The 20448-nt window shown below is 33.5% G+C and overlaps 1 protein-coding gene across 5 annotated transcripts in view; it reads right to left on the bottom strand.

The window, feature by feature from the left end:
• LOC149797675 (uncharacterized) overlaps positions 1–20448 on the bottom strand; it is a 56720-nt gene that overhangs the window by 22304 nt on the left and 13968 nt on the right. For 4 of the 5 annotated variants that reach the window (XR_016421859.1, XM_089962588.1, XM_089962589.1 and 1 more), the window contains exons 2-5: positions 17705–17912; positions 10807–10857; positions 5718–5768; positions 1953–2039 (exon numbers count right to left, since the gene is read on the bottom strand). Coding sequence is in view for 4 of the 5 variants with exons in the window: in XM_089962588.1 (XP_089818714.1) it covers positions 1953–2039; positions 5718–5768; positions 10807–10857; positions 17705–17912 (397 nt within the window). In the remaining variant the exon portion in view is untranslated. The remainder of the gene's footprint in view (positions 1–1952; positions 2040–5717; positions 5769–10806; positions 10858–17704; positions 17913–20448) is intronic. The other variant, XM_089962590.1, reaches the window with a different exon arrangement.

The following is a 20448-nucleotide window of genomic DNA, read 5'->3' as shown; positions in this document are numbered from 1 at the left end:
ATGACTTGTTTAGCACATCAGTTGTGGAAATGTGATTTTAACTCTTCTTTCTGGTCTTTACTTATTGTAAAGTCTAGTGCTTGAAGATTGTTTGTACATGAAGCAAGTTAAGTGATTCCATTGTTATTCCATTTAGTTGGCAGCTTTGCAATCTAATGGGCATATCAAATGTTGATATTGCTTGCTAGGGATCGATGGTAATGTGTTTTGCTCTGGTGTGGAATGAGAACATTTTCCAAAATGACATAGATCTAAGCTAAATATTACCACTCTTAAGTCTACCGCTCAGGTGGCTAGTGGTTAGAGCACCTCGGATGTGGGAGGTCGTTGGTTCGATCCCTGGCTGAGTCATACCAAAGACTTACAAAACTGGTACTAACAGCTCCCTCGCTTGGTGCACAGCATTAAGAGGTTAGTGTTAGGACTGGTCGGCCTGGTGTCAGGATAATGTAACTAGGTGGGACATCATGCTACATGTCTGCGGCATGATGCCCCAATTCTAGACATCACTATAAACTGTCACACTGCAGACATTGTAGCGATATGACTGAAAAATCGTTAAAGCTACATTAAAAAACTAAAATCACACACACACACACCACTCTTAAGTCACAGTGTTAATGCCATTGTCATCAGAAAGTACTGATGGTGTAACTTATTGCTGTTGGCTTCATAGGTTCCCTTTTGATGTTGAGTGTCAGTGATTGATTTTGACAGGTGTTTTATTTATGTTCATACAGGCAGTATTTAAGTGACTGCCATTTATTGTTGGCATGTTCTTGTTCTTTATTTTCAGTATTTATAGCAGTTAACCCAAAAACTTAAATACTACCAACATGTTAACCTTACGAGGCAGAGTCACAAAAAGCACTCATGAAAATGTCTTCATTAAGAAAAAAATATAAACAAAACAGAAATTGAGACCCATAAACAGATAAAATAAATGATAAAGCAGAAAATTTAACTATTAGAAAAACAAATTTAAAAACAAAATGTTCAAGTAAAATTTGATCATATCTGCAATTAAATAATTAAATGCTATCACAACTCGATGACATTCAATTTACTGAGAAAGCCTAACTATATACATCTGATATCATGCTGTGATACTCAGAATGAAATAAATTATAAGCTATTAAAAAAATTCTCCACCATGTGAAGACATAACAATTGTGTCTGAAGTGCTACATTCCAAAATCTGCTACATTTTATGCAAAGTTTTCCATGATGTTTGACCTAACAAGATTACATGTGTTGATCTATTTCATGACACAAACCATAGAAAGACTGCACCAATAAAATGTCCCACAGTTGCTTAGAGTTGGATTCATATGAAATATTACGACATCTATAGTCTACCCCTTTATCATATCCTGATATCATATAAAACATTTCTTTTTTGCTGAATGGCAGATAAAGTCACTTAAAATTTTGTATAAAATCAACAGTGGCCATATTTGATGGGAAATTTGCATCAATGGGGAAAAAAAATAATGAAAACCATATAATGGCACAAGGAGTACTGTTAAAATAGGCTGAATTCTGTTATGAGTGATTTTTAAGAAGTTATTTAAAGTTTTTCCAATTTTAGTAATGGCAGCCATATTTGATGGTAGATTTGGTATAGTTTGAAGAGACATAAAAAGCCTTTATTCAAGGATGATCTGCCAATTTTGCTTAAGAAACTGTTGCAGTGGTTGTTTCCAAGAAGTTTAAAATAGCAAATGTTGATGGATTCCACATGCTGCATGCAAGCTGAGAAATGCATGATGCAGGGCCATACCATAAGCTCACTTTGCCTTGATAGACACCAGATGCTGCATGCAAGCTGAGAAATGCATGATGCAGGGCCATACCATAAGCTTTATTTGCCTTATGAATCTTGCATAAAATCATCTACTACTCTAAGTAGCAGGTCCTCTGGTAGTAGCTTCTAAAAGTTTTTAACGTACCTTTCAGTCTTTTTGTTTCTTGCTGAAAAATACGAACAGTGTTCTCCAATTCTTTTATTTGACTTTGGGCTTGTCTAGCAGAAAGGTCTGTAAGCAAACATTGAAGTAAGCTATTTATTATATTCCATTTCAACACTAATAGGTATACCATTCCAGTTTTCTAAAGAAAACACAACATGAGAGTTTATTTATTTGAGCTGGTAACTAAACATCAATTCCAGTTACAAGTATAATTTATAGCAGATGATAGTAAATGCTGAAGTTCTCTAAAAATGGACTATTTTTTTCACATCGCTGTGCATAATTAGATAAAATTGGTACAATGTTATAGTTTAACCAATTCATTCAGTATATTTAGATATGATTATTTGTAAAATAAGAATCTGATCATACCATTCAAACCAATGGTATAATGCAGTAACATTATACACACCTGACAATTTATTGAATTCCCATTGACTTAAATCACTTACACTGTGAATTTATTTATCAATCGCGAGTTGCTGTAACACTACCTCTCCTTTTTGACTTGATTATTGTTTGTTTATGCATTATTGTATTGGACATTTTATATCAGTGCACCAGTAATTACGTTTTTACTTTGCTTTGAAACTGTAAATACCTAACTCATTAAAATGTAATCCCATTAGGACAACACAACAAACAAACAATACTTTTCGATTCAACCCTCTCAATAATGCTACTGAACGTATTTACATAATGGTGCCACCGCATGTACATTGTAGATTTGATTACACGCTGAATTAAGTACATTCCTCGGAGTCGACTCATGGGCACCATTTTATAATATCTCCAAAATACAATAATAAAGTTTTGGAAATAATGCTTTGAAAGTTGAGTTGTAGTTTGCTTTGATGTAAGCGACCTTACACAATACCTGTCAACTTTCACACAGGAAGGGGAAAAAGCTCCCAATTTTTGGGGTTGCTCCATGCCTACCTCCCAATTTCATAATATCTTCTAATTTTTGCACAGAACTCCTGATTATATTATGTCTTCGATTTTCATTTCTTCTAAACAAGAAAAGTCCTACATATTCTGTTGTATCTCCCGTGAATTTATTGGTGTGACGAAAAAAATAATTTACTACAAAGAATTTGCTTCTTCAAAAATTAGAATGTTAAGTTTAAACATTATTCATGTAAATTAATGATTTTTTAAAAATCTACAATAAAACAAAAATAATAAAATAAACCAGAACAAAAAAATAAACCTTAACAATAAAATCGTCCACAGTTATTTTCAATCCCAAGAATGATCACTACGAATGCTGTAACTCCATATGCTATAGCGCAGTCCCACGAAAGAAACTTAATGAGTGAACACCTGGCATTTTTATACCGCATATACCAATGTTAATTACCATGGTTAAATTAAAAGAAGGAATGAAAATACATACCACGCAGCAAATGTGTCCTAAAAAAACTAAGTCAGAATACAAGTTTTATAATAAACAATACTAAATGCTTTACGAGTTGACAATAAGGGAATAAGGTCAGATATACAAAGAGGGGAAAATAGTTGCCACATGTATGGTACTATGAGGCTGGGTATTTTGGTACCTTTAGTTCAACAAAATTGGGAATCCTTTATTTGCCAATCAATTGCTGGTGCTTGCATAACAATAGTGAAGAACGTGTTTTCTTTGACTTATGATGGAGGGCCAATCCTTTTCACATGGATAAGGATTAACTTTTAATTAGTCGCGCTGGCTTTCTTGCTTGTTTATTTAAGACTAATCTTTAGCTATTGCGCAGTTTGACCACAGCTGACCAGAATATGAAAATAGGGCACATCCTGGGGGAAAATAGGGCATGTCACAGAAATGGCGAGACTTTTTACGAATTTCATGCATATTGAAGGAAGATCGATCAATATTTTGTGAAAACAAGGCTTTAAAAATGCCACACAAAAACTCCGGATTTTAGGTCCCAATCTCTATTTTTTGTATTCAGTCTCCCTACTTGGCTTTTGAAAAGTTCATAGGTATGCCTTACACCCCGTTTTACAAAACTACAGTAATCATGCTAATATTATAGAATAAAAGGCAAATACACATCAATGTACTGGTATAGTAACCAGTCAAAATTCCTTCTTATCAAAAGCCAGTTTCAGGGTTTTAATGATTAACTGACCTGTACTGCTGTCGCAAAACGAAAGACAAATTTGCGACTATCAACATAGGAGATGCCGAAACATCAAGCTTTCCATTGTGTGGAAAGTTATGATGTTTGTTCAGCTAAAACACTAAACTAAAACTGATTGATGTTGATCTTAGCGTAACTTTTGTAAAATATTACCTCAATTTGTAGGATCGCTTATATCACTGAAAATGAGTAACTCATGAGCATGTGATTCAACGTAAACGGAACAGCTATTAAGGACTAGCTGAAACGTTATCTGGAGGAATGCAATTCGGTCAAAACAATGAATAAAGCAAAATCTGCATCTAAGGAGTCAATAATTTCTCTAGACATGTGTTATGTGTTTGTTCAATGGATGTGAACTGTTTTTCCACCAAAGGAAGAACTTCTTCAACATGAAAATTATTTTGCATTTGCACTACTGTCAATATTAGTGTCAATATACATTGCACTACTGTCAATATTAGTATCAATATACATTGCACTGTAACAGCGAGGCATGGAAAAAGTATGCACTACCACTGCTAATGACAGATATGATTGAGAATAGATGCCATACTGTGACATGACAGGAAAGCAATAATTACTTGAGCTGATGGGGGCTTAATAGATGCCATACTGTGACATGACAGGAAAGCAATAATTACTTGAGCTGATGGGGGCTTAATAGATGCCATACTGTGACATGACAGGAAGGCAATAATTACTTGAGCTGATGGGGGCTTAATAGATGCCATACTGTGACATGACAGGAAGGCAATAATTACTTGAGCTGATGGGGGCTTAATAGATGCCATACTGTGACATGACAGGAAGGCAATAATTACTTGAGCTGATGGGGGCTTAATAGATGCCATACTGTGACATGACAGGAAGGCAATAATTACTTGAGCTGATGGGGGCTTAATAGATGCCATACTGTGACATGACAGGAAAGCAATAATTACTTGAGCTGATGGGGGCTTAATAGATGCCATACTGTGACATGACAGGAAGGCAATAATTACTTGAGCTGATGGGGGCTTAATAGATGCCATACTGTGACATGACAGGAAGGCAATAATTACTTGAGCTGATGGGGGCTTAATAGATGCCATACTGTGACATGACAGGAAGGCAATAATTACTTGAGCTGATGGGGGCTTAATAGATGCCATACTGTGACATGACAGGAAAGCAATAATTACTTGAGCTGATGGGGGCTTAATAGATGCCATACTGTGACATGACAGGAAGGCAATAATTACTTGAGCTGATGGGGGCTTAATAGATGCCATACTGTGACATGACAGGAAAGCAATAATTACTTGAGCTGATGGGGGCTTAATAGATGCCATACTGTGACATGACAGGAAAGCAATAATTACTTGAGCTGATGGGGGCTTAATAGATGCCATACTGTGACATGACAGGAAGGCAATAATTACTTGAGCTGATGGGGGCTTAATAGATGCCATACTGTGACATGACAGGAAAGCAATAATTACTTGAGCTGATGGGGGCTTAATAGATGCCATACTGTGACATGACAGGAAGGCAATAATTACTTGAGCTGATGGGGGCTTATGTACAAAATGTCTGAAAATAATATAATACTCACCTTTCTCAGTCGCGGTATCTTTTAAACTAGTGAGCTCAGCTTCCAAAGTTTCTGAAAAGTTACAATTGATGTAAATTTTAATAATAATCATTAGAATCAAAAACAATCTGAGCAAAATATATTGTTGTTAATTTAATCTATTGTGATTGGTGAAAGTATCTATGATCCTAACTAACTTTTCTGCAAAACTTGCCTTTCAAATTTGTATGGGCATACCATATATACTTGCTTCTAAGTCATGTCAAACTGCAAACAACAAGATCCTGATCTGCCATATCATAATGCACCTGCGCATCAATGTCTATGTTATTTGTTCTACTGATTACTCATAAGAAACTGCACAGACCCAGATCTGCTAGCACAAATACACTAATGGCAGATCTGAGTCTTTGCTGTTCATAGATGACTTGACTAATAAGCAGTTATATATGGTATATCACACAGATTCTGCAGAATGTAATGCCTGACCTGCACTCCATACAATTAAATCTTTGTGATTTGGATTGTTGATGTAGCTTTAAAAATTTTTCAGTCATATCGCTACTATGTCTGCAGTGTGGCAGTTTAAATTTTGTACAATATCAGTCAACAGTCTCACAAAATTACAAAGTTAATGGAGTTTTAAATCGTGTATAATATCAGTCATTAGTCTCACAAAATGACAAAGTTAATGGAGTTTTAAATCGTGTATAATATCACTATAAAAATCTTGCAAAATGCAATGTCTAATGAAGATCAAAATCGTGTTCTTTATTACAAGACAGTTTTGCAAAATGGCAAACTTATAATCTTGTATAAAATATCTGGGACTAAATAAAGGTAGTTTTGCAGAATCCCAAGCATAAAAAAGTTGTAAATTCTGCACATTATCAGTAAATAATCTGGCCAAGCAAAATGAAATAATTCAGAAATTGGTAAATACTTTAAATTACAAAACTTCATCATCATTCAGTGTTTGAAAATCTTAATAATTTTAGTGAATTACAACTATGCAGAGATGTGACTTTTTATTTTATAATTATCACTTTATTATTGTGTGCACAACATTAAGCCAAGAAAAGAAATGAAATTAAATGTACTTGCTTTATTCCATCTCAGTGTGACTATTTAACTGCAAATGCTATGGACAGTAAAGGATGTTCAAGTAAAATTACATCATTTGCAGTATGTCTTGCAAGCATTATCGACTAGTCCATCTAATTACTTGTTCACATTACATGGCTCTTAGAAAATGGCAACTACTGGCATACAATGGCATACAACCTAGGTCAGGCACAGTATCATCCATCTGTATCATAACAAATTGCATTATGATCATTTTTTCAGAAATTGCTGTTTCTAATAAAATTTTGCCAAAATCAGTTTGTGTGTCAAAATTAGCAAAATATGTTTTCACAATATGAATCAGTACTTTTCATGTCTTGTAAATTCTGCCGATTGATCAGCTTCTTGAATATTTCCTACAGTGGAAAAATTGAAACAGTTCCTTCTTTTTTCTACTGTAACATTGTTTGTGAAATCTACTGACTATTTAAAGGTCTAGATCCACAAGACTATTTTATTAACGTTGGGCAGAAAATATCTTTTCTGAATTTTTACTGTAAGTGGTCTTTCTTTTGTCATCTCACACAAAAGCCAAGCAGCTGAACTCAAAAACATTTACGTTCTGTTTAGAATTCAATGTTTTTATTGAATGCAAATTGCAATCTCCAATGGTTATATACTCTCAAGGAGAACAAAAGGGGAAAATATATTTGAGTTTATTACAAAAGATGAAATAACAATTCACCAGCTCACTTAGTGTAATTAGTGATACCGTGAAGAGCTGACAAACATTGCACCTATTTAATGTGTTTTTCTGTATATGTAGCAACAGCGAAACATAACTGCAAAGTCTGGTTGCATTTACTTCAGAGTATTTTTTATCAAAATTCAGCCCAGGTCAAGCAATGATGCCATTGGTAACAAACATCCAAACACTTTGATTTCATATGTCATAATCATAAAAAAAATCAAGCTTACTTCACACATTTCAACTAGGTATAATGCTTTTCCACAAATATATCATTATTTTATATGTAAAGTGGAGTAGCAGTAAAAATAATTTTTTGAAAGGACTGCTATAGTAGTCATTTTCGGAAGATGGAAAACAGGTCATCTCATATGCTCCTCTGACAAGTTGAGTTAAAAATTGTTGGTTTGCCCTTTATTGTCCTACAATAAGGAGTGGGTAGGTAGGCAGATAGGTTAATTTACTGCATTTGTTGCTCACTTGCATTAAAATGCATGAGTCATATCTGGTATTTTAGCATGTTGTACATGGTGTATACCTTGTACTCTAATCCTCAGTTATGCTGCCCAACCTGATAGTTACCTGTGGAAGCTGCTACAAAGCTATAAGGTGAGCGGTCTACTATGCTGCAACATCAATTACCAGTAAACATTTTCAAGCGCCATTGATTCTGTGGATTTAACTAGAATTGGGTCAATACAAAAGCAACATTCCCTCAAAAAAGCAGACACTTCACTGTACATAAAGAATTTATAGGAATTCAACTCCACTGTACCAAAAGAATTTATAGGAATTCAACTCCACTGTACCAAAAGAATTTATAGGAATTCATGATATGACCATTTCTTCTTTATAACCACACAGTGTTGAAACCATCTTTGAAAGTCTCAACTGACAGGATTTCACATTAGCCACTGTGGTGGCCATAACGAATGTAAGATTAGCACTGTTTTCATTTTGGCTTTGGCTTTTGTGGGTTTAATGCTATTACTGAGCACATGACATGCTATACATCATGTCCAATATGAGAAACATTCTGGAAAGAAGATGAGAAGAACCACCAATACACAGGAAACTTTTGGCAAGCTGAATCTCACATACCCACATTAGCTGAGCCAAGAATAGGAACCAATGCAGACTCGAGGTGATATGCCAGTGAGCTGTAAAGACAAGCTCCTTAGACCATTCTGCCACCCAAAGCTGCATTTAATTTAGGACAAACAAGATACAATTACACTTTTGGTGTAAAAACCATACCAATATGGTACAGATGAGAATTAGTGACAACAAAATTTTTAATAATTTTATTGTAACAGTTGCAGCTATACTAGATGTCTGCAAGGCACCATTTCCTGTTCAAAGCCATTAGATGTCATAAAACTCTTTTAGTGTAAATGCTATGTCAATATAGTAAATCCTATGTTTAGCAACCTCTGCTATGAGCAACCACCTGTCATTATGACCACAATCCTAATACATATTCATTTTATTATATAAATGTTCTGTCATGAGTGACCACCTACAGAATACAACTAACAACCTTGATATTAGGCAAAATATACATTTTGAAGCAAAAATCATGACCACTTTAAAAGTGAAGACTGTTTCAAACAAATAAAAAACATGAGGGTGACTACCAGCATAGGTAATGCAGGCATAGTCATTTGATGTAGACTGTAAACCAGACTAGAGGTACATATGCCCCTAACAGCCATTGTAGTGCCAAAATCATTTCAGTACCCACTGAGATTAACCATTCTTCCTTTAAGGGTAAGAGCCATGGACATACATAGTCAGTTCAATGGTTTTGTACCTATTCTTGTTACATAGTTTAAGCCTCTAGGATATAACATATCAACCCATATAAAAACAGGTCCCAGGAAAGACAGCATGGACCAATAACTGCAATTGCATGATGCAAAGAAGATCTGGGTCAACAATGTATACTTACCACTGTGAATATAATCTTGTACGCAGACTCATAACCACTGGGTAATGTATTATGCAATGTCAGACCTAACTCTATCATGAGCACAGAACATACATTATAGACCACAGTCTTATATTAAAAAAATCATACCTGTAATGTCAGACCTGACCCTGTCATGAGTAGAATCTACAACATTGACTCTGATCTACTAGAATTTTGTAATGTCAGACCTGACTCTATCATGAGTATAATGTACAATATAGACATTGATCTACTAGCATTATGTAATATCTGAACTGATTTTATCATGAGTAGAATCTACAAGACTGACTCTGATCTACTAGAATTATGTAATGTTTTAACTGACTCTATCATGAGTAGAATGTACAACATAGATACTGATGTACTAGAATTATGTAATTAATGTCAGACCTGACTCTATCATGAGTAGAATGTACAACATTAACTCTGATCTATTAGAATTATGTAATGTCTGAACTGACTCTGTCATGAGTAGAATGTACAACACTGACTCTGGTCTATTAGAATTATGTAATGTCTGAACTATCATGAGTAGAATGTACAACATTGACTCTGATCTACTAGAATTATGTAATGTCAGACCTGACTCTATCATGAGTATAATCTACAATATTGACTCTGATCTATTAGAATTATGTAATGGCTGAACTGACTCTATCATGAGTAGAATGTACAACATTGACTCTGATCTACTAGAATTATGTAATGTCAGACCTGACTCTATCATGAGTATAATCTACAATACTGACTCTGATCTATTAGAATTATGTAATGGCTGAACTGACTCTATCATGAGTAGAATGTACAACATTGACTCTGATCTACTAGAATTATGTAATGTCAGACCTGAATCTATCATGAGTAGAATCTACAATATTGACTCTGATCTACTAGAATTATGTAATGTTTTAACTGACTCTATCATGAGTAGAATGTACAATACAGACCTTGATCTACCAGCATTAAGCAATGTCAGACCTGACTTGATCACAAGTAGAATGTACAACATTATGTAATGTCAGACCTGACTTGATCACATGTAGAAAGTACAACACAGACCTTGATCTACCAGCATTATGTAATGTCAGATCTGACTCTAACATGAGTAGACTCTACAACATAAACTATGATCTACTAGCATTATGTAATGTCAGACCTGGCTCTGTCATGAGTAGAATGTACAACATAGACTCTGATCTACATGTACTATTGCACTGGGTAACATCAGACTCATCTCTTCTGTATTAGCAACAGGATGGAGGATATACAAGAGCAAATACAGTGCAACTTGAAATCACATAATGATGAATGCCACAAACATTTACCTTTCAGTTCTAAAGTGTCTTTATGCTTCTGCAACTCAATCTTCACAATTTCTATAAAAAAGTAGAGTATAAGATTTATGAGGGATCTAATTAATACTAAGTTAGTTCATTACTGCTATTATGTACTGTGTCCTGCTTTTTGTCTATTGTATCAATCACAACACATATAATTTAAACAGGTATTAATATAATAAATTATAGAATTTTTCGTTTCTGCAATAAATATTTTCCAGCTTTTAATCAGTTGTTGTGCAGTCTGATTACAGCACAGTTTTCTATAATTTCCTTGTCCACAAAAATAACCACATCCACTATTGGCATGGAAATGTAGGAAACAGCTTTAGACTATAACCATGTCCACTGTTGGCATGGAAAATGTAGGAAACATCTTTAGACTATAACCAGAGTTCCACTGATGATTATCATCCCCTCCTGTAAGAAGCCTCATGTACTGGAATTTAGTAAACATGACTGTACTTTTTTTATATAGATAACTGTTTGTATACCTTGCCTGATTTATGCAGTACAGATAGTATTCAGCAACTAGTTCTGCAAGGTTTAAGTTGCCCTAGGTCCACAATACATGGTAATTGTGATGTACGAGTTGCATATGTGAGGGATAACATGAATTTTGCATATAAAGGGATGAACTGCATAATTACGCATTCTTGCTACAAGATGTGCAAGCTGTACAAACTATTATTATTAATAATACATTAATAATACATTCATGATTTAGTAAACATTTTCCTCTAGAAACCATTTTACACATTTGTGTCAAGTACAATGTTTTCCTCCCTGTAAATACAGCAGTGTTTATTCTGAAGAGTTCATCTTTACTCTAATCAGTGACCCACCATATGCCCTTTACTGGTGTCCAAGAAAATCAGACTCAGAATTTCTGTCTCATGAGACTAGGGCACAGATATTAATAGATGCATCAGTTTTTACAAAGAAATCAGAACATCAAGAGAGAGAGATTCGTGGACATGTTGCTTAAACAAGAAATGAAAAAAAATGAATGGAATATGGTCATTTGTTTCTTCTTCCAGTGTCTTGGAAAATGTATTCATTTGAAATGGAATTAAGCATACTAAATAAGTTAATACTGAAAAGAAAGTTAAATCTCTTACTTGGTTCCTGCTACTTACACACAAAATTAGAGATTACCAAGGTGAAGGCATTGATAAGTGTTATATCCATATGCATCACAATCAATCATAATTATCACAGTTATAAACTGCATTAACATTTTTATTCATTTATTATAACTGATGACCTCAATTGTTCAATGATTTAATACTGAAATTATGAAACAAGATTAATAATTTTAATGTTAAATTCTTACTCATTTAAGATTCTGCTTATCACATACTGTTTTATTTCAGTAGAAAGATTCTGGATAGAAAGAAGATCAGATGAATTTTGTCATTCATTAAATTCTGACTCATGTGCTGCACCCTTCAATTCTTGTACATAAAAAATAGTCCCAGATGTGAATTGAATGAATTAAGGACAATTCAATAACCATTAAAATTCAGAAGTAGATTTGACTCAAGGAGAATATGTCCTTCAATAAAATACTTGACATGGACAATGCCATTTTTCAACACTGGATCTCCAATGAAAATTTTTGCCTAATGCAATTGTCAGTTTGCTCACTTTGAGAACTTGACCTCCCATATGCATTGATTTCAATCAGACTGTTTACATTGTTTCCACCTAAAGTGTGTTGATTCCACAAAAGTAGTATTCCAGTTGTTGGATATTCATGTGCAATGATGATTACTGGATGCAGCAGTTTTACTAAGTCTAAACTATAAAGACGTTGCTGTTTACAACAGTGATTCAAAATTTAATGTTTTACGACCAGATGTTTGTACAATATTATTTGATTTGGAAGAATGCTGTTATTGGATCACTTTCAGTTAGTTGGAGAAAGACATTTGTCTAAATTCTTTTCAAAAACGAGTGAAGTTTATTTACTCCTACAGGTTGATATATAAACCACACTTGTCCCTGGGAATGTGCTCCTATTCCAGCTGGTCACAATTCAGTAGTGAAGTTCAAAATTGTTACAAACTTTATTTACCTAAATGTTCATTGAACAGTGCAGCTGGCAGACGACTGTACTTTTTTTATATAGATAACTGTTTGTATACCTTGCCTGATTTATGCAGTATAGATAGTATTCAGCAACTAGTTCTGCAAGGTTTAAGTTGCCCTAGGTCCACAATACATGGTAATTGTAATGTACGAGTTGCATATGTGAGGGTTAACATGAACTATGCATATAAAGAGATGAACTGCATAATTATGCATTCTTGCTACAAGATGTGCAAGCTGTACAAACTATTATTATTAATAATACATATATATGTTTGTGTGGAGTTATTGTTTACTCTCCTCATACACAGATCCCTAAACTGGCCTATTATATTTGTAATGGTCAAGTTGATGCATCAATCATTTGGACCTCCCATCCCTCTATCCATTGACTGATTGTTATGTATATTTGATTTAATTTATATCTGATTTAATTGTTTGTAAGTTTTATATGTCAAAATAATGTAGTTTTGTTTACTAGGAACTCGATCCTTTTTCCAGAAAATAGTTTGACCTTGACTGTTAATTTTTGTAAACATAAAGCTGACCTAGTTCCCAACCTTAATTCAAAATTAGCAACAGTCACGTGAACAATTTGTTTTTAAATTTATTTTTATTGTGGGACTAATAAGGCTGAGATTGAGACTGTGTTGGATACATGACCCTTGACTTGTAAATAGTTTTTAGTGAAGTAAACAACTTTTTTCTCAGAGTAAAATGATTGGTTTTTATCAAGGTCATACTGGGGCTACATGATTTTTTTAATGTAAACATGATCATGTGACCCTCTATTTCACAATTCAGGCATTTCCAAAATTGCACATTACTTAGTTATAATAGTGATGCTTAGAGAGAGAGAGAGAGATCTCAGTCTGGGTTTAAAACACTTGATGTCAAGTGTTTTCCTTCTGTTGTGTCAGTTTGGAGTTATTTTAATGTTTATTCAAATTATTTGGAATCAAAAGAATTAATTCCTTTTCCCTAAAAATATATGTGTGCTCATACAGAATTCTTGAACAAAGCCATATCTTAAAAAATTTTAATCGGATTTCCAAAACAGGAGTGTTATTTCTTGTGTTTCTACAAGGAACTGTAGACAACAACAATGAACAGGATACGTCATCACCTTCCATATTGGATTCTTCGTCGGGACTAGACCTTGAATTCATCAGAACATTTCATTATTAGGACTTCTAAAATTTTATTTGTGGATTATTCTTGGATTATTTTTGGATTTGATTCTTAAAACCGTAAGTTCTTATTTTTTTCATTTATACAGTATTTTTCTAGGAAAATAAATAATTTGTTAAATTTTTCAAAGCTTGTTGTTTTCACTCTTTCTTGTGTTACTATTTATTCGAGCCTAAACACGTAACACTGATACTCTTACTATCAATTTGCAAATGAGCTCCCATGGGAATAAAAAGATCATATTCTGACGGACATAACCTTTTTACCAATACCCATTGGGCAAAACATTGGAAAGATGGTTGCCAAATTGTTGATAGTAAATTATGAAAAACAAAATGAGAATACTGTGCAAGAATTTCATAAGCTTATTTCGACCATTCATATTCACATAAAGTGATATGTTAACATGGTGACATATCAAAATTATTAAACTCCATACACTGTATGTAAAGTGTACCAACTATGTTATAATATAAAAAACTTCACAATGAATGAGCTTTGGCTATCAGATGACACATATATTAGTGACCAAAAGAGGCATAATATTCTGAATTATTGCATGTAAAAATGTACCGTTATTGGGACTGCAAGTTTTCATGCTGGGACTGCAACTTTTTCGAAAGGAAGAGTCCTGAACTTCAAATTAAAACTCCTAGGGAGAAACATCTTCAGATTTACCAAGCAGACATAAATCTATCAACTTGATTTATGAAAAGTATTGCAAAATATGTTTCCTTTTTAACAAAAAAGAAGGAAATATTTTATTGAATGTCATTTTTAAAAAAAATAATTATTTGGTTCATTAGACATAACATAGTCAAAAATGTCATTTAGTGTTTCACAGTGTGGCATGTGAATTCAAGCAAACCTTGGCAGGTGAATCTTAGGCACCATTCTGAATTTCAGCAATTCAATCCACAAAATATGAATATCTAAAATTACCAATATGTAATGTCATCCATCCAAACAGTTAGTAAAGAAACTGTTCTAATTAAGGAAGGAATGCATGTCATTATGATGCAAATGGAGTTGTCTGCTCTTTAACAGTACACGTATTTTCGATTCAAAATAATCACTGGGGTTCATCTGGACAATATAGTGGCCTTAGTGTCTGTCATTTCACATTAAAAAGGCCCAAAAAGCAAAATCCACTTTGCTTTGCACTGATCTTATGATGTCAATTGTCACACACACACACACCTTCTGCTTCATTATAATACATATACACAAATAAGCTATGATAATGTCTACTTTTGTGTCAATTTTTCCAACAACGAAAACGTTGGAAAATTATTAAAGGAACTCTTATGCTCTGCAGTAAAAAATCTAATCCGATGACCATTAATAATTAAACTCTATGGAATTCTGGCCAAACATTTGCCAACCTTATCAGAAGCAAATTATGACAAGCTGGATGCAACCAGGTCATTACTAATAAAATAATTCCCTGTATCCAGCATTTAATCCTTGAGACATAAGAAATGAGGAAACAGTATCCAACTTTTGTCTGTAACCTAATTTCAAGATTGCCTTATTACAATAATCGGTGGTGAAGAAAACTCATAACAATTTTAATACTTTTATAAACTTGTAAAAGTACTTCATTAGTGTTTTAATCAAAATATGCAAAAACAGAAGTTTTAAAAGTGAATATTTAAAATTTAAACCTTTCAAATGCTCACTTAACCCACTTCTACTTATTTTCACCCTGTTCTTACTAAAGAGAGGTAATTCCACCAAACTATTAGAGTTATGCTTTGACCCTAACTTATTATGATATACTTAAAAGTACTGCTAAGCTTTATATGATTAAGATGACTTCCGGTCATGACACAAATTAAATGACAGTTCTGACCTAGTAAAACATCTTATTAAATGCCCATTTTTTTCTGTTAACTTTACACTGTCAGAATCGTTCAGTACATTACGATATTGCATTCATGCGCAACCTCATACTGAACTCATGTGTGCCCAATAGTGTATTAGAAACTAAGGGCAAACAAATCATGTACACTCTCTTAGTAAATGCTTTATGTTTTGGCTGATTAAATTTGTCTCTGAATGAACTAAATTAAATGTTTCATGGACTGCCACATACCGGCTGCTTTGGCACATTCCACGTTAACTTTTTTGATACAATGTTTCAGATTTAGGCTAGCTATAGATGCCATACAGGGTCCTTACAAATAACATGCAAGTGACAAGGCATAAACTGTCTTCTTTAGCTGGTAATAAGAATGGCAAAAAGTATACTTACAGCTTTAAATACTGAATTTCCTCAAAATGTACATGCTTAGTGCTTCAAATCCAAATTACATGAGCCATGTCATGGGTTTTCAAGCTTGATTACATATTTCGAAATTGTATTTTAATTTTGACTATATTTTAAGTGCAATTACATCCCCCGTACTGCACTCAAAATGAAATAAACATTAAATTATATAGCGTCTTTTGATAATTGCGATTGAAAGAATGAATATTTTCCCACATTATGATTTCAAACATTCAATGACAGAAAAGAAACACACTTGCAGATGTCAACACGCTTCTCCCTCGCTGCTGAAATCTGATGTATTTCATGTAGAACTGGCACAGATAAATCCAGTCCATAATCATGAAATTTTGTAGAATCGACAAAAATACCAAAATCTATTCATTCCAGATCAAACAGAAAAGTTGATGCAATGCGCATTCATTCACAATGTGACTTCAGATTTCAATTTTAAGTAGACCAAAATGCCATTTTCTTTCGAAAGTTATGTCTAGCATGGGACTAAGTTCAAATTTATCTGGGCAGAGTTATGTGTGCATTAATAATGTTGTTGCTGTGTAATGATGAATCTGCAGTTGTGTATTTAGTTTGGAATACAGCATACATTCAGTTACTTTCTTTCTTGCAGTGTATTTTTGTTTATATAATTAAGCCTTAGGTAGAATAAGAAAATGAGTATATAATAAAAATGTTACTGCATTTGTATGGGAAAATATTAACTTGTTTTGTCGGATGGATATACTGCACTCATAAGGTCATGCAGTATTTCCATCCGAAAAACTCATTCATATTTTCCCATACAAATGCAGTAACTTATAATTACAGAGATGAATGGAATGTGTAAAAAGTTCTGGCAAGCAAGAATGACTAACTTTAATTGGAACACTTAAAACAAAAACTTCTAGGGATGTCTATGAAAATTAGAAGCCTAAATTAATATAAAGCAGAATTATCCCTGATAAGTACTAAAGAGTGACAGCAAAGTGCCTGTATGAGTTTGATGAAACACTTTTTAAGTGCCTGTATGAGTTTGATGAAACAAAGTACCTGACTGAGATTGATGAAGCAAACTGAAAACATGGACTTTCAGTGAACAAAGTTGGCAATAGCCTTCATTAAACATTCTTTTCATTAAGATTATTACCACACCACCCTGTATCAGCATTGACCTTATACGGTGTAAATGTAAAAATTCATTCAAATGCCAGAAAGTTTCCTTCCATTTCAAACTGAGCAAGTGAATCTTCAATCTGTGATGCACAACTGACAAGACCGACAGCGATTTAAAATAGAGACGTCCAATGATGACTACTTAGAATACTATTTTACCAACAAAGGAATCAAACTGCCGATCCTGAATCAGACTGCTACGATGCAGTCGGTTGTTGCAGCAAGGACAAGTTGCATTCTCATTCAGCCATTGCCCAATACAACCTGAGCAGTATCTGTGTCCACAACTTGTTGTTGCTGTGTTCTGCAAATCACCATGGCAAATAGAACAAATGAGGAAATCTTGAATTGTCTCTGTTGGCTGCATCTGAAATATGTGGAAACAGAATGGTCTTAGCAACAGATACTTTGGGGGCAGGAATAAGGCATAATTCACTACAATCCTAACAACGACATGAAAGCTTTTCATTTGCAAGAGGGCCACCTTAGATAAATAATTGATTCCATCACACAATTTGATTTTTATCTCCAACTTCATTAGTTTATTATTTACATTTGTTAAAATATGTTTATGAAATGTTGTATGTGTACTGATATGAATGATAATGATCCAAACTTAAATATTTTGTACAATTTGGCTGTTTGATATATTACATTATGATCTGTAAAGTTACTGTGTAAGTCATCAATCTATGACCTGATCTCTTTCATCACTATCAGCCTCCCCAATCCTACAATGTAAGATGTCAATAATAAGTATGATGGAAGGGAAGTGGTTGGATGTCTCACTAACACATCAGTCAGTGCTATATAGTTTTGTTCTGACCATGTCAACATGATAACTAGAGGCCATACTTTCAAAGATTATCTCTATAAAGGTGGCTTACACTTAGATCTTGTAGAAACTTTCAAAATTCTGAATTACATTGTTCCACAAGGTCTGGAACATAGACTAAAATTAAAACACAATTAATACAAAATTAAAATATTTGAGATCTTCCAAGAACAAGAACTATTACAGTGTCTGTACCCTCATTTGTATTAAATTGGATACCCAGCTTTGATACCAAAGTTTGTTGGATATATTTACTCAGTGTGACCCCCAGTTTTGACACCAAGTGGATCCTTTATTCTCAATCTTGCATCCCTATGTGAAACAGTGACTAAAACAAAATACAGAACAAAACTATTTTAAGATATTAAGAAGCTTTCAAATGTAATGAGTTACCAAATCATCATACACAATAATCAGTCTTAATTCCCTTTTCAAATGTAATGAGCTACCAAATCATCTTACACAATAATTGGTTTTAATTCCCTTTTCATATGTAATAAGTTACCAAATCATCTTACACAATAATCAGTCTTAATTCCCTTTTCAAATGTAATGAGCTACCAAATCATCTTACACAATAATCGGTTTTAATTCCCTTTTCATATGTAATGAGTAACCAAATCATCTTACACAATAATCAGTCTTAATTCCCTTTTCATATGTAATGAGTTACCAAATCATCATACACAATAATCAGTCTTAATTCCCTTTTCAAATGTAATGAGCTACCAAATCATCTTACACAATCATCGGTTTTAATTCCCTTTTCATATGTAATGAGTAACCAAATCAGGAAATTAGAAGAATTTTGTAAGTTCATTAAAAACAGTTTTTGGAGAGATGTAATTTTGGCAGTATCTAAATGGAAAGAAGAACCGCAAAGTCCTAATGAGTATCTATCCATGAGTATTTTAAATTTTGTCCCCCCTAAAATGATCTATCAATACAAATCCTGGACAGAAGCTGGTTTTGAAATTCTGAACGATCTAGTAGATGTTCACGGTAATTTAATACCTTTTGAGATAATAAAACAAAAAACTGGAAGCGATGATTTCTTGAAATACTTCTCCTTAATATCCAGAATTCCTAAAGCATGGAAAGATGCCATAAAAAAACACCTAGTACATAATAATTTTGATAAACAGGAGGATAAAATAACGAACTTGCGAAAACAAGATTCACTCAAGTTTGTTTACAAAGATCTTTTACAGGAAGCTAAAAGGCAACACACTGTGAAGCAAGAAACTTGGATGCAAGTATTTAATAAAAATATAAGTAGTGAGGAGTGGTCTGATATATATAGCCGGGCAAAATGCTGTACCAAGGATACCAAGTTGATCTCTTTTAACTTTAAATTAATCCATAGAATAATTGCTACTAATGATTTTCTTAAAAGAATTAACATATTTGATGACAACAAATGTACTTTCTGTAAGAGTGAAACTGAAAGTATTCAGCATCTCTTTTATGACTGCAGTATTACTTCACAGTTTTGGTACCGTTTTATTGAAGTTTTTGCACCTTTTTGCCCAAATATTGTACATCTGTCCAAAAAAGAAACATTTTTAGGAAGTGAACAACTGGACAGTTTGGGTAATTTTCTGCTTATTTTGGCAAAATATTATATTTATACTTGCAGATTCAATATGAAAAATCCTTCTATTTTTGCTTTTAAGCAAATAGTTGCAATGTATAAGAACATTGAAAAATACACTGCTAAGGTAAATAAAAAAGAGGACCAATTTCTTCAAAAATGGACCTCAACAATGAACATTTAACTTGTCTCTGACTTGAGGTTAAACAGGAACAAAATACTGTAATATCACAAAAGCCATGTCACCGAGATTGTGTGCCATATGCATGTGTATATGCGTGTGTGTGTGTGTGTTTTTCTTTTTTACTTTCTCTGTAGATTATATTTATTATCCCTAGATTATCTGATAACCAGAAATGTTTGATTGTAAGGTGACCCTGGGATGGTTCCCCGACCCATTGGTCAACCTATTACGGGGTTAATTAAAAAAAAAAAAAAAAAAATGAGTAACCAAATCATCTTACACAATAATCA

Source organism: Sinohyriopsis cumingii, chromosome 6, assembly GCF_028554795.1.
Source record: "Sinohyriopsis cumingii isolate HCF-2022 chromosome 6, ASM2855479v2, whole genome shotgun sequence".
In the NCBI taxonomy this organism is placed as follows: Eukaryota; Metazoa; Mollusca; class Bivalvia; order Unionida; family Unionidae; genus Sinohyriopsis; species Sinohyriopsis cumingii.
The sequence above is the reverse complement of the archived record's forward strand: the minus strand, read 5'-3'. Positions and strand labels throughout refer to the sequence as shown.